The 14,818-nt window shown below is 38.4% G+C and overlaps 1 protein-coding gene across 5 annotated transcripts in view; it reads right to left on the bottom strand.

Moving 5' to 3' along the window:
• The window catches only part of NRB4 (mediator of RNA polymerase II transcription subunit 15a-like protein), a 43,295-nt gene extending 29,562 nt beyond the window's left edge, over window positions 1-13,733 (bottom strand). For 2 of the 5 annotated variants that reach the window (XM_088972695.1, XM_088972698.1), the window contains exons 1-5: window positions 13,342-13,456; window positions 13,098-13,228; window positions 5,674-5,789; window positions 3,855-3,974; window positions 1,989-3,422 (exon numbers count right to left, since the gene is read on the bottom strand). In XM_088972695.1, coding sequence (XP_088828821.1) covers window positions 1,989-3,422; window positions 3,855-3,974; window positions 5,674-5,789; window positions 13,098-13,228; window positions 13,342-13,362 — 1,822 coding nt within the window. In that variant the 5' untranslated portion in view covers window positions 13,363-13,456. Of the gene's footprint in view, window positions 1-1,988; window positions 3,423-3,854; window positions 3,979-5,673; window positions 5,790-13,097; window positions 13,269-13,341; window positions 13,457-13,479 lie in introns of those variants that run through there. The other 3 variants (XM_088972697.1, XM_088972696.1, XM_088972699.1) reach the window with 3 other exon arrangements.
• Window positions 13,734-14,818: the final 1,085 nt, after the last annotated feature.

Here is a 14,818-nt window from a genome sequence, read left to right as displayed (position 1 = left end):
TGGGCGACGCCAATGCTCCAGCCGCTCAGCATGATTCTCGCCAGCAATTGTATTGGGTTGGGCGATTCACACTATAACGAGAGGTGGAACCGTGGATTCCTGGTTAGTCGTTTATTTTATATTTTGTGTTTTAAATTTTTTTCTAGTTTTTTGTATATTTCATTTCCGATTTAGGATTTTTTTGTGTAAGATCTTTAGTTTCTAACTTGCTGGAAGCCTAGAAGTTTGCAAACCGGTTTTTTTTCATTCATTTTAATACATTTTCTTTTTTTATTTTCTGTGATTCCTAAACTGCAACATGCAACCTGAAAGTTGGAAAGTGGAAACCCGAATTTGAACTTGGAGGCTTGGAGCTTCAAGTTCAGATTACATAAGACTGACTAAACAATATTAGGCAATTCTTTCTTGAAATTTTTGCATTTTTATGCATTTTTTGGCTATTTTATATACTTTATTGTAAATTTTTTATAAATTTTGAGAGATTTCAGACATTTTTTTGGCTATTTATAATTTCATATCATTTTTTGGATATTTATATAGGTATTATTCATGCATATATACAAATATATATAATACATTTTGCTAAAATTTTTAATTATGACATCACAGGTTGAACCATCTGAGCTGCCCAATTGAACTAGTGACCCACGACCCGGAGGAAAAAACAGGTCGACCTTCGGGTCGGTTTTAAAAGCATTGCTTTCAATAGCTTAATTTGCTGCAACATCAAGATATCTAGTCTCTTCTCCTTAATGAAATCCCCTACTACTAACTACTTCCCACGCTACCAGACCCCACACTACTACTACTACTACTACTACTACTACTACTATAACAAAAATAAGGGTTCAGCCCCTATATTTTTTGAATTTTCTTTTCCTTCTTTTTCTTCTTCTCATGAATATGTTGATTTTCTATACTTTAACATGAACTCTATTCTTTTCTTAAGAAAATTATGAATAATTATTAAGGAAATATGGCTATGGTACCTAGGGAACTACCCTAGGGTCTATGTTTTCTATATAAAAAAATCCATCACCTAGGCGACGCCTAGGCGACTAGGCGACAAGGTGCCCCCCTGACACCCAGCCTCGCCTTGGCGCCTTGAAAACTATGGATACTTCTGCCTTCTGTATCTTCTGACCGTGTTAGCTATCCACTTTTCCCCTTGCACAACCCCTGCCCCATTATTTATCCTTTCAAGTTCCAGAACTGCATTTTTCTCAAAGTCCCGACCCGCCTTCTCTTCCCTATCCTGGTCATCAACTTCCTCCCGAACCACATTCCATCTCTCCTGAGTCTCATCATATTTTTCCATAGAACTACCCTTGTCAATTTCCACAAACCTATCTCATTCCACTGCCTGTAATATTTTCCTTCCACCTCCCTACAGATTTTCCTCGCAAATTCATCCACCCACAAACCCTGCTCCTTCTCACCAAAACATCGCCATTGCCCACCATGTCTAGGTCATCAAATCTGGTGATGACCTAGACCAACAGACCACTATCTTCTCTCCTCCCATTAGACTTCCATTCTCTAACATTTAACTCCATATTTGAGCGGACTCTATTCTTCAATCAACAAAAGAAATTCCATCTTTGCTCCTCCCTCTTTTAACAATAGACATCCACTTAGCTCCATTTCTTTTTTTTCTATGACAAAAACAGTGTCTCAGCCCCTTCTTTTCCTTAACCTTTTCTGAGACACAAAAAGGTGCTCCACCCCCTTGTCCCCTTCTTCAGTTCTTCTAATAACCATGCTGAACATATATTCTGCTTAATAACCATCACTTAGGTGACACATAGGCAACTAACCACTAACCTATTGCCTCGGTTTGCCTTGGCGCCTTGACAACTAGGAATTGTACTGTTTGAAATAAAATCAAAGATGTATATATATGAAGAATCTAAAGCAGGATTAGGAAGATCGAGCAATATGACAATAGAAATATATAACTTGAACATTATTCAATTGTAATAGCATACTTGATGAAGCCTCTGGAAGCATTCTTTGTAATTGGAATAATTGCTTCTGCTGCTCAATCGCATTCTGAGGCTGAAGCAGGGCACCTGATGTTTGAAGCCGTTGCTGCGCATCTCGTTGTAATGGATTGGACTGCTGCTGCAACCCAATTTGTGGTTGTATTTGTCCCGACTGTGGTTGAAGATGAGACATTATTTGCTGCTGCTGTGGCTGCGGTTGTGATTGTTGCCCTTGGGATGACAACACAGCTGGTGTCTGTTGGTTTGCTTGTTGCTGTGGTGCAACCTTGACCTGTTGGAGCATGTTGACTGAGTGCTGATTTGGATGAATGTTCGAAACGCTAGATTGGGATGCAAGCAATTGCTGTTGCCGTTGCTGCTGCTGTAGTCCAGAAACATTACTTTGTGAGCTCATCTGTTGCATGTTAGACAGATTACTTTGCTGGCTAAGCAACCTCTGTTGTTGTTGTTGCTGCTGCTGCTGTGGCTGCTGCAGTGGTGGTTGTGGTTGAGGTTGCTGTTGCTGTTGCTGTGGTTGCTGAATGTCTGGGACACTGTTTTTCTGTGCAACCAGCTGATTCTGTTGTATGCTTGTTGCATTTGTTTGTTGACCTATTAGCTGTTGTTGCTGAGATGATAACAGTGTCTGCTGAGACATTGGTGTTTGCTGTTGAAGAAGAACAGGAGCCTGTTGATGTAGAGATTGTTGTGGTTGTTGTTGTTGCCTATGAACTGACTGTGGATGTTGCTGAAGCACTGATGCAGTAGATGGTTGAATAGAAGGTTGCTGATTCTGTTGGAGAGCCGAGTGTGGAGTTGATTGAATAACAGAAGACTGTGTCTGCTGAAGAGGGGGCTGGCTTGATGGTAGGCTGGATGATATATGCATAAAAGACTGCTGAGAAGATTGCAGCTGAGTTGGCTGCAACAGCTGCTGCTGCTGCTGTTGCTGTTGCTGCTGCTGCTGCTGTTGGATGTGTGGTTGCATAAGAGGCTGCTGCTGCAAATTTCCCTGCTGAATCTTCTGTTTCAAAAACTGCTGCTGCTGCTGGTAAATATACTGTGGATTTTGAGGCTGCTGCTGGAGCTGTTGGGGAATAGCCTGTTGCTGAAGCTGTCTGCCTTGCATCTGCCTCTGTGAATTGGCAAACATATTGGAAGTTACACTTTGTCCCAGTGGATTACTTACTGAGTTCTGTGAAATGCCTGACATATTTGGCAAGTTGGAATTCTGTCCACCAACATTTGGCACGGTATTTTGAGATAGTCCAGAAACTGATGGATGTGCAGATGAAAGACCAGAAGAGTTCTGTACTCCAGCAGGTGCAATGTTATTTTGAACAGTCTGGGACAGCATCTGCTGTCGTGCCTGGTTAGGCATGGAAATTGGTAGTGGCTGCCCTTGGTTGCGCACTTGGGATTGCATACTTTGAGATGCTATTTTCAATATAAGATCAACAAAAAAATACTTCAGTCAAATGAAAACTCAGAAGTATATAACACAAAATACACATATATCATTCTGTTAAGAAAAAAGAAAATTAGAAAATTTCTATTTATTTATTCCAAGAAAATCTACTTCTTATCAATCAAAAAAAAAAATCTATCATTAAGAGCACAAACAAATTTTTAGTAAATCTTTTTATTAGAATGAGATTCAAAACAAAAGGAGATTTAGCCAGCTCTTTACTTGACAAAATGGCAAGAACGAGAGCTTAAACAACCAAATGCTTATTAATTTAAAAGGTGAACTAGGCATTTATCTTATTGACAAGCATGTGTGAAATCCATGTCAAGTAGTGATCTCAAATGAATAATTCTAATATACCAACTTTCAATTAATAAAGCAATTTATCATGCTCTAGTTACCTGGATCCACAGGATTCGGGTTGCTACCAGCAGAGTTTGATGGCAAGGAATTAGGCACAACATTAGGCTGAGATTTTAACTCCATTGTCAGCATCTTCGAAGATATTTTCCGTAGATAATCTGACTGAAATTTTAAAAAAAAAAAAAAAGTCAGAAAAAATTACAACTCTTAGATACTGCTTTCAATAAATTAAAAGCTCATGAAGAAAAGAATCAAGCACATTTATAGATTAAAATGTATCATGGCCTTCCACTTTATTGTCTCCATGAATTTTTTTAATCGGCAACAGAAACATTTCATTAATTAATTTTTTGAAGAATCCCCAAAAAAAGACATCTAACCCATAGGAGCATGGTAAATAGCATATGCTATCTCCCCCTTCACAAATCTTTACAATTCAGCCCAAAAGACTTGGTTTCTATTGACCCCTTGCTTAGCTAGCATATCAGCCATTGCCATCCTATTAACCCATTAAACCCTAATTTGTAGATTCCTTGTCAACCACTTGCACTTCATTATCAGATTTCTGTCTGCACACATGGCTTTTGGCACGGTTTTTTGAGATAGACCAGAAACTGATGGATGTGCAGATGAAAGACCAGAAGAGTTCTGTACTCCAGCAGGTGCAATGTTATTTTGAACAGTCTGGAACAGCATCTGCTGACGTGCCTGGTAGGCATAGAAATTTGTTTGCAAATGACATTGTTTTATTTGATGGATGTGCAGATGAAAGACCAGAAGAGTTCTGTACTCCAGCAGGTGCAATGTTATTTTGAACAGTCTGGGACAGCATCTGCTGACGTGCCTGGTAGGCATAGAAATTTGTTTGCAAATGACATTGTTTTATTTGATGGATGTGCAGATGAAAGACCAGAAGAGTTCTGTACTCCAGCAGGTGCAATGTTATTTTGAACAGTCTGAGACAGCATCTGCTGACGTGCCTGGTAGGCATAGAAATTTGTTTGCAAATGACATTGTTTTATTTGATGAAACTAATGAATGACTAAATACAAAATTAAGCTTATGGAGAAATGCCCTAGAAACAAAAGGTTTTAAAATAAGTAAGACTTAAACAGAATATATGACATGTAAATTTAGTGATAATAGGAGTGTAAATCAGGATGCACTTAGGATTGGAGACCAAGAGATAACTCAACGTGACCATTTCTAGTACCTTCACTACCTTGGTTCAATAATTCATAACAAGAGAGAGATTGAGGGTGTCACCCAAAGAATTAGAGCAGGTTTGGCAAAATGGAGGGGTGCACCTGAGCTTTTTTGTGATAGGAGAATACCACATGCTCAGAAAATAAGTGTGGCAGAAATATAAATGCTAAGATGGATAAGTGGAAAAAACTAGAAAGCATAGGATCAAATGAAGCCATCCATACAAAACCTAGGAGTAGCTCCAATAAATGATAAAATGAGAGAAAGTAGACTAAAATGGTTTTGGTCACGTGCATAGAAGACCACCAAAAGCTCCAGCTAGAAGAAGTTATATGTTACAAGTGGAAGGGGCTAGAAGAGCTAAGGCTAGATCAAAAAGGACATGGGTAGAAATAGTAAGAAATGATTTAAGCACTAATAAATTTAACAGTGGATAAGGCTTTAAATAGAATGGATTGGTGAAACAAGATTTACGTAGCTGACCCCATATAGTTGGGATAAGGCATGGACAACGACAACCAAATGCTAATCGCATGCCTTCCAACCAATTATAATAAAATCTTTTAGAATTTAGACCCAAAAATAGATATATAAAATGAAGAAGCAACCCAAAGTATTAGTTACCAAGAGAAAAGGCTATCAGTAGCTAACTTGCCTTACTTGAGGCAGCAGTGTAAATCTTTTCCTCAAATCTTACAGCAATCTTTTTTAGTTCTTGTAACCCCTCTGGACCAGAAATCGGGAGGTGCTTCTTTAAAGTATCCATTCTACACATTAAAAAAGTTATAACAGGTAAATTACTAGGGTTGGAGGTGCTTCCTTAAAAAGTATCCATTCTACACATGTTAAACAGTAAAATTATAATGGGTAAATGATCAGGTTTCCTGTATAACATATTGATGATAAATATAAATTCCAAATACGTTTAACTAAGAGAAACTTGTTACAAATGCAGGTGCCAGATCAGAATAAAATTTCCAAATAAAATGCGAATTTACATGGAACTCTACTATAAAAAAAATCTAAACCTAATAAAAGCAACTCTCTCTAATGTAGTCTTCATCTGACTGCTTTCTTAAATCTACAAACAAGAAACTTCAATATTACTATTGGTAAAGAATATGTATCCCATCTTACTAATAACAACTATCACGTTTACCAAAAAGATAATATCACAACTATCATGTTTACCAAAGAAAAATACTATCACAACTATCCCCTACTATAGTGCTTTATGTAGCATGCCAGGCTTAGGCTCAAGGGAAAGCCTTGAGACAGAACCTTGGAAGCCCATGCCTCAAAAATATAAGGAGATGCTTTAGACCTTGAGATGTCCTATATTGAGGATGTATTTTGCATCCATCAATCAAATGACAATTTTACATTTAAGCAAATTATTCACTTATTTCAGTTAAAGATTAAGGTTTTTGCAACTTTAATCCATTAAGTAATGCCAACAATTCTATTGTCAATGAATCACCTTGCTCTGTGGGGCCCAAGTATAAGGCTAGTACCTTTCCATAAAAAATTTTCTGATATTCCATTAAAATCATCATAATATTTTAATAAAAAATCTTTTCCTACAAGAACAAATGGAGGATTCAGTGATTCAAAGATTCACTTCCTATTTTAATATGATCAACTTACAAAGTCACTATAAGTCTGTTCTTTATGTACCCTACTTGTACGGTGTAGTGTCCTAGGGGCAGTCTTGTCCTTTCACCTTGTTTATGTCATCATTGTCATCATCATCCAAGCCTTATCCCAACTATATGGGGTCAGCTACATGAATCCTGTTTCACCATTCCACTTTGTTTAAGGCCATAAATACTGTTAAATTATTGGCACTTAAATCATTTCTTACTACTTCTAACCATGTTCTTTTTGGTCTACCCCTAGCCCTTCTAGCCCCTTCAACTTGCAACAAATCACTACTTTTTATGAGTGTTGTTGATGATGGACTTCTATGCACATGACCAAACCATCTAAGTCTACTTTCTCTCATTTTATCACCTATTGGAGCAACCGAACAACTTCTAGGTCCCTTTGACTAACTTCAGCCCCGTTTGGCACGTCGTTCCGCATGGTCTTTCGGCTGCTTACAAGCTAGGAAGACCGAAAATCGGTCTATTCCCGTTTGGAATGCGGAAGATCTCGCCGCCAAAAGATGGGGTGCCAAAAAGACGTAGGAAGCCCATTTTGGACTGATTTTGGGAAGCTCCAAATGAAGCTTCCCGCGTCTTCCGTGTTTTAATCTCGTGCGGAAAGACCTGAAATGACGCACGGAAAGATGCACGTCTGCCAAACGGTCTTCGGGCTGTCCAGATCTTATGTCAAAAGCTCAATGCGTCTATTGACTGTCAAAGCTACGAGAAGATCTTCTCAAAAAGACTTGCCAAACAGGCAGTTCATTTTTTATCCTATCCTTTCTAGCTGCTCTATTCACCCATCTCAGCATATGCATTTCTGCCATACTCATTTTTTGGAAATGATTCTTGACTGCCCAACACTATGCTCCATACAGCATAGTTGGCCTTACAACTATTTTATAGAAATTTCTTTTTAATCTAAGCAGAATTCACCTATCACATAAAACTCCAGATGCATCCCACTATTTTTTACTCATAATGCTCTAATTCTATGGACAACATCCTCCTCAATCTCTCCCCTGTTATGAATTATCAAACCAAGGTAGCAAAACAGGTCACATTGAGTCATCTCTTGGTCTCCAATGATCCAATCCTAATTGTATTGTACTCTGATATGTGCTCCCATTATTATTAAATTTACAAGCTATATATTCTATTTTAGTCCTACTTACTTCAAAACCTCTTGTTTCTAAGGCATTTGTCCACAAGCTTAATTTTGCATTTAACCCTTCATTAGTTTCATCAATTAAGGTGGTGTTCAATAGTGTGTATATATCGTGAACGACCATTTTGGTCCCATCCACGATAAGATATGGTGTTCTGCTATGTATGGACGGCCCCCGTCCACAAAATAGCATGGATAGGGACGGGTTACACCCCAATTTATCGTCCACAGTATTTTCTCGTGGATGGTCCACACTATGGTGTGGACAATTTGTGAGAAGGTTTCAGTGTAACACACTTGCGTTACATTGGTCCAATTAATCTCATTTTAATATTTTATCAATAACATAATAATTTTTAATGTTAATTCTAGCACAAGTCCAACGGTTCTCCTTCTCAACTCTTTTATCATTATTTAAATATTATTTTTTAATATTTTTATCAATAAAATAATATTTAAAATATTAATTTTTTATTTTTAAATATTTAAAATAATATTTTTTAATTATTTAAAAAATGCAATTGTTGCCTACATATTGATGCCTATTTTTTCAATTTATTTATCATATAAAATGCAAAAATTAGACATTTATGACCGATTGTGTAGATCTCCCATAAAATGTATATGAGATATATGGAATCAAAAAGTATGGTGTGGACCAATCCAGTCCACACCACACCTACAGACGCCACCGTGGGTGTGGACTAGCCCAGTCCACACAATCTATCCACAGTTCAGAACAGCTATGGACTGTGGTGTGGTGTGGATTGGTCCCTACCATAGGGTGTGGTGTGGACCAATCCACACCCACCAATTTCTCATCCACACTACAGAACACCCCCTAAAATGATGCCATCAGCAAACAACATACACCATGGAACCTCATGTTCAATATGTTTAGTCAATCCATCCATGACAAGTGCAAATAAATAAGGGAAAAGTGCTGAATCTTGGTGAAGACATATGGTAACTATAAAACCTAATGTTCTCCCATAGGTGTTCTAACATTGGTTGTTTTTTCTTTTCTTTTTTTTTGAAGAATAAAATGAAAAAATTTATAGATAGAAAAGAAAACAAGATACAACCAGACTAGGGTGTTAAGATCACACCCGAACCAAATACCGCAACAGGAGATTACAAGACACAAAAACTAACAAAAGAAAACAAGGGACCCCCCCCCTTAACACATAACACCTAATGTCTAGTCTTCAAGATCAAACGCCTCATCACATCTATCACCATCCTCGTCCCAAATTAAAGTTTCTTCTGCTCTCTCTCTCTCTCTCTCTCTCTCTCTCTCTCTCTCTCTCTCTCTCTCTCTCTTCCTTTTTCCCTTTTTCAAATATTTCAAAAGCTCTTCTAGCAAACTCTTCGCTTCCACAAAAGAAAAGCCCTAAACTCTTGCCAATTATAACTTCCATGTCCACCAAACTCTTAAGCTCCACTTTTCCCCTCCTTAATTTTATCAATTTGTTGAGACAAAACTAAACTACTCTCATCCGCTTGATTCCTTCCTCCTCAACCCCGAACCCCATCCTGACCTCTAGATCTTCCCTTATTAGGGTCGACATAACCTCCTCTCCTACAGCTTGAAGCTCCTCCTCCTCCCTCCTTTCATCACCCTTCTTCTTTGATTCCAGAACTTTTAATTTCTTCCTCTTGTAAACTCTTTTATATTTATTGGAAGGTCCTGTCCCAATCAATCTATCTTTTAGCCTTGAAAAAACCTTTGACACATGGACAAAGTGAGTCTTACTTGCCTCTTTGGATTTCTACACCCCTTCTAAAGATTCAAAGTCTCCTTCCTTGTGAACACGTCTTCTCCAACCTAAATGGACTCCAATCCTGCTGACTACAATTACCGCATTTTGGAACTCCTCGTGTTCTAAAGCCGAGCCAGAATTGTCATCCTTGTCCAAAGCCTCTTTCTCACCCTCGGCATAGCGTCTCTTGATGTCAATCCCTTCCTCTCCATCCCTGCCTATCACTTCTTCCTTGTCCTCCCCTTCCCCCTTTATTTGTCCCTTCCCCTCTATTCTCCTTTTCCAAACTTCTTTGATGTGACAAGAAGGAAGAGAAGAAAGAAGAGGAAGGAAGCTCGACTTCGAAATCATCAAAACACAGAATAATACCTGCTTACTGACTAGACTCAACTTCTCAATCCTCCCTTCACCGTAGTGATTCTCCGGAACTTCAGTTGTGTTTCCACTTTGATCTGTCTCCTCCCAGTTCTTATGCACAATCCATTTTCGTAGATCTTCAGACTGAAACACATATCCAGCTCTTCGGCTCAGATTAAATTTTCTCTCTTTCAAAACCCCCAGCCTGAAACGAGGTGTCTTCGAAGTTTCCCCAGCTTTCTTGACTGCATTGTCTTTCGAAACTCGAACCTCATTCGAGCCCTCACCTTCTTTACCTCCCTAAGACGCCTCTTCGTCTTCTGACAGTCCCAATTCCATTCTCTCTTTCAACTCCCCTACCCAAGGCCCCAAATAAGTCCAAAGTTCTAACACTAGTTGTTGCACCCTCATACATATCCTTAATTAGGTCTATATACCTAATTAAGAGCCTTTCTCAGTCATCTCTATTTTGACAAAACCACGCTTTTAGCTAGTGATATGCATCCTCATTCTTCTAAATACAAGACATCTTTCATCTAAAAGAAACAAGAAAGACAATAACTCTTCCTTCTCTCCTTCCTTCTCTCCTTCCTTCTCTCCTTCCTTCTTCTTCCTCTTGCGGAGGTTTACACCTCTTTGTGCTTAGAAGGCCTACACCTTTGTGTTCTGAAATCTAAAGATTCTGAACTATGCCTCACACCTCCAGGTAGTAGAATGACGTGCATTATGCCTTCACATTTTAAATCACTGATCTGAACGTGTTTCCTTCAACAATTCTGGACTTGTTTGGGGCCTTGGGTTTAGGAGAGGTTGAAGGGAGTCTGAAACTCTGAATCTGTTTTGTCCTTTGAATTCATGTGTACATTAGAGAAGGTTTCTCTAGACTGAAATAGATCTGGTAGTAGAATTTGAGTTGTTGAATCCTTTGGATTGTTCTCATATGCTCATTTTTTTTACAGTTCCATATCCCACTCCTTCATTCTCCTTCAATCTTCCATGTGACAGCTATTTGGCGAGGACCAGTACTACCACCAAAAGTCAGGGCATTCTGTTGGAAGTTTTTTCACATGAGGATTAACACCATACAGTTTTTTACGGAAGAGAAGGCCTAATTGGATCTTATCACCTAGTATGTGCTTCCTCTGCAATGCAAGATTAGAAAGTACTCACCACCTACTAATTTCATGTTATTATTCTTCTAGAATATGGGAGTTTTTCTTCTCTCTCTCTCTTTTTTTTTTTTTTTTGTTTTGGTTGTAGCTAGGCACCTCTAGAGATGGGAAACCTCTTTAAGGCCTCTTTCTTTTCACCTTTGAAGAAGAGAGGAGTGGTCCTTCTGATAGGAGCAAGAGCTCTTGTCTTTTGTCCATTTGGGAGGAAGAGAGTGTCAGAAGCTTCAAGCAAAAGACCCAAACAATGGAGGCAATAATTGAGAACAGATCAATTAAGGTAGCACATCAGATCATGCCTTTGGGCAGCAGCTCCTCAATGACCACAAATAACATTTTAAGAGGTTGGCAAAGCATTGCAGTATCCTCCACAGCAAGGGATTCTGCACACATTAATTGGTCCCACCATCTAACTTCATTAAGTTCAACTTTGATGAATGCAACATAGGCGACCAAGGTGCATCTGGTTAGAGGTGTCTTACGAAAATGAAGAAGGGTACATTATGACCTTTTTCTTGGGACCAAAAGACCATGGTGACTCCAATAGAGCAGAACTTTTAGCTTTATTGCAGGGACTCAGATTGGGCTACTCTATTCTGGAATGAGGCTTTAAAGTGCTAGTGAGACGCTTTTTAAATGATTGTTCAGGCCCTTGGCTCTACATACATTTCTTAACAGAAGCAAGATAGACGGGTATAAGGTTTGTTTAGACTCAAAGGTCAACTAATAGCCTAGCTGATACCTCAGCCAAACAAGGGGTGAAAAGAAGACAGTTATATTTGAGGAGTATGCCTTAGTCACACATACCACATGTAGAAAAGCATGAGTTAGGTGGCAAGAATCACCCTAAGGCCCTGTTCGCTTTTCGGTAAGTTACTTACCCAGGTGCGTAGGTAAGTGCATTTTACCCATGTTTTTTTATTTCCCAGGTAAATAAGAAAATGACCATTTTAGCCATAAAAATCCATTATTAAAAGGGGAATTTTTATCACATCCAAGTGTTGGCAACTTTTCCCCTAGGTGGGAAAGTTATTTACCCACCTGGGAGATGGGTATCACTTATCACACAGGAAAATAAATTTCCCTAGTCCCCACATAAATCTAAAAAAAGAACATTGGTTTTTCTTGGTAACTTTCCCCCTCTCAAAATCGAAAAGACAAACATCCCCTATGGCCCCGTTCACTTTTGGTAAGTTACTTACCCGGGTAAATGCACTTACCCAAGTAAGTGTTTCCCATGAAAGACTTACCTGGGTTTGTGTATTTACCCGTGTTCTTTTATTTCTTAGGTAAATAATGCAATGACCATTTTATCCATAAAAATCCATCATTAAAAGGGGCATTTTTATCCCATTCAAGTATTAGCAACTTTCCCAGGATATGGGTATCACTTACCCGGATAAGTGATACCCAGGAAAATAAGCTTGCTCTGGTCCCCACATAAATCTGGAAAAAAGAACATGGGTTTCTTGGTCAATGGGAATCAAAATCCCATTGACCAACCTTCCCCCCTCTCAAATAAAAAATGTGCAAACTAATCTGCTTTAACAAATTATAATATAAAAAAAAAAAACCCATATTAGAAATATAATTAAATGTGGCAAGATATAAATCTTGAGAAATGGCATTTAGCTTGATAGCTTCAGAAACTAGATACAAAAGCATGATATAAGCATATAATATGGGATACCAGTATGTCCTAAATGCTATATTTTTTTCTTCAAAAACAGAGGAAAAAAATAATAATAATACCATGCTGAACAAGTGAACATAGCTCACTGAGACATCACTAAACTATCAAACTCCGAAATTTAGCTCAGCTCACTAAGAAAAAAACCACGTAATTTTTTAGGAAACTAGTCCTAATTAACAAAATGAGCAACAATGAAATAAAACAATAAAAAGCAAACAACGGAACAGGATTTGTTCATAGACATCGAGGTTCATGTATCTACAGAGCTAGAAAGCTTACATCTTGTTTACGATCCTTTGCCTGGAATCCGGCTGTAGCTGGCTCCTCCAATCGCTGTTGTCCATAGTAGGCATGGAGGGCATGGCCGGTTCACCTTGAGTAGGCCTCCAATTATTGTTATCCATCGAGTTCTACCAGAAAACAACCCAACTGGGTCACTCTTAAATTCAGCTACATAGACAAATCCGGTAAGAATTCAGAAGGACGAAAAGCTTAAAAATCAATAGTAAAAGGAAAAATATACTGCTAAGAACATCACCACCATGGAACAGAAGATAAACCCTAGATGGAAAAAAAATCCGGATATGGAGAGAACAGAATTTTAAATAAATCGAAGAAGCAAGACACCAAAGAGGAATATGAGATGAAATTGCAGTAATACCTGTAATATTATCAGAGGCTCTGTCGACTAGCTTCTCGTCTTCAGTCTTCGATTCAAATGGAATTTTGGAGCTTTGAGCTTTGAGCTTTCGAAGGAAATAAATAATTTTCAACTGAGAGGTGGACCCAGGTTGGAACAATGCCAGGCGAGCAGGTAACCTGTTTTTCGGGAGCAAACGGGATTTCCCGATAAGTAAGTAGATACATAGCTGTAATTTATAGGGCGATTGTCATTCAGAAGAATCACGGGATATAAGGTGCGGATTAAATATTTTCGAAATGCTAAAACTAACCTTTATGAAAATATATAGAATATTCCTTCCTATTTCCTTAATTCCATTTTTCTCTTCAATATGGGTTGAACGAACGAGAGATGAGAGAAGACTTTACTCAACTCCGACATTCTTCTTCATTCCAAGCATGCCCATTCCATCCCTTTCTCTTCAAACATAGTTGAAGAAACGATAGAGGAGATGAACGACGAAGAAAGGTGGCAAGCTTCACCCCTAACATCTGTCTGCCCCAACTCCCCCAACATTGCGCACAGACTTCATATATAGCCATCTTGCCAAAGGAATCAGAGATGGTGGGACCAAGGTTTAGCTTCAGAACCGCGCACAGTTTTGATATCAAAATGTTTTGACGGAATTTGAAACGAAAGGTGGTTCTGATATGAACCATTTTCATATGAGAATTATGCACAAAATGTTTCACCAGAAAATGTGCGCAAAATAACCAAAATCTTGTCAAGCGAATGCCATTGCTGGAACCAAATCGTAATTGAATTCAAACTTTGAGGGAAGCTCGAATTAGTTATTCGTTTACGAGTTTGGCTCTTGAGTTGGAATTGGTTGGAAATAACAAAATTCAGTCCCAACCCAACTAACTAGAACCAAAATTAGTGACATCTTATCCTCTTTGAGTAAGAAAGGAATGGTTTTAGGAATTGGGATCTCCTCACAAAGCGCTCCTCACATTCATATCTCACCGTGTTTTTGGAACATCTCCCATAGTGCAAGAGATATTCTAAATGTGCAGCTCAAGAAGATTGCTCAGCATCTGTCCAGAATTAGAGTGAGTGTCCCAACTCCTTACGATTAGATTGCTTAACCAGTGTGTATGCTCGGGAGTTGGTTTTCATGTCCAACTTGGATGCAAAAGTCTTCAAATTCAGAAGACGTGTTTTCAGCGTTTACAAGAAAGAAGAAGTGGATAATATGTAAACTTTATAACTCCACTATATATAAGTATATGGATATAGTATCACCATCACTGGTTGTAGTATCAAAGCTTTTGAGCATCGACTCAAGAATTTTCTACTTAATTCTTTTATCTGTAGG

Source organism: Nelumbo lutea, chromosome 2, assembly GCF_056320005.1.
Source record: "Nelumbo lutea isolate HS-2025 chromosome 2, American lotus-T2T, whole genome shotgun sequence".
NCBI classification, from domain to species: domain Eukaryota; kingdom Viridiplantae; phylum Streptophyta; class Magnoliopsida; order Proteales; family Nelumbonaceae; genus Nelumbo; species Nelumbo lutea.
This window is presented reverse-complemented; position numbering and strand designations above follow the sequence as displayed.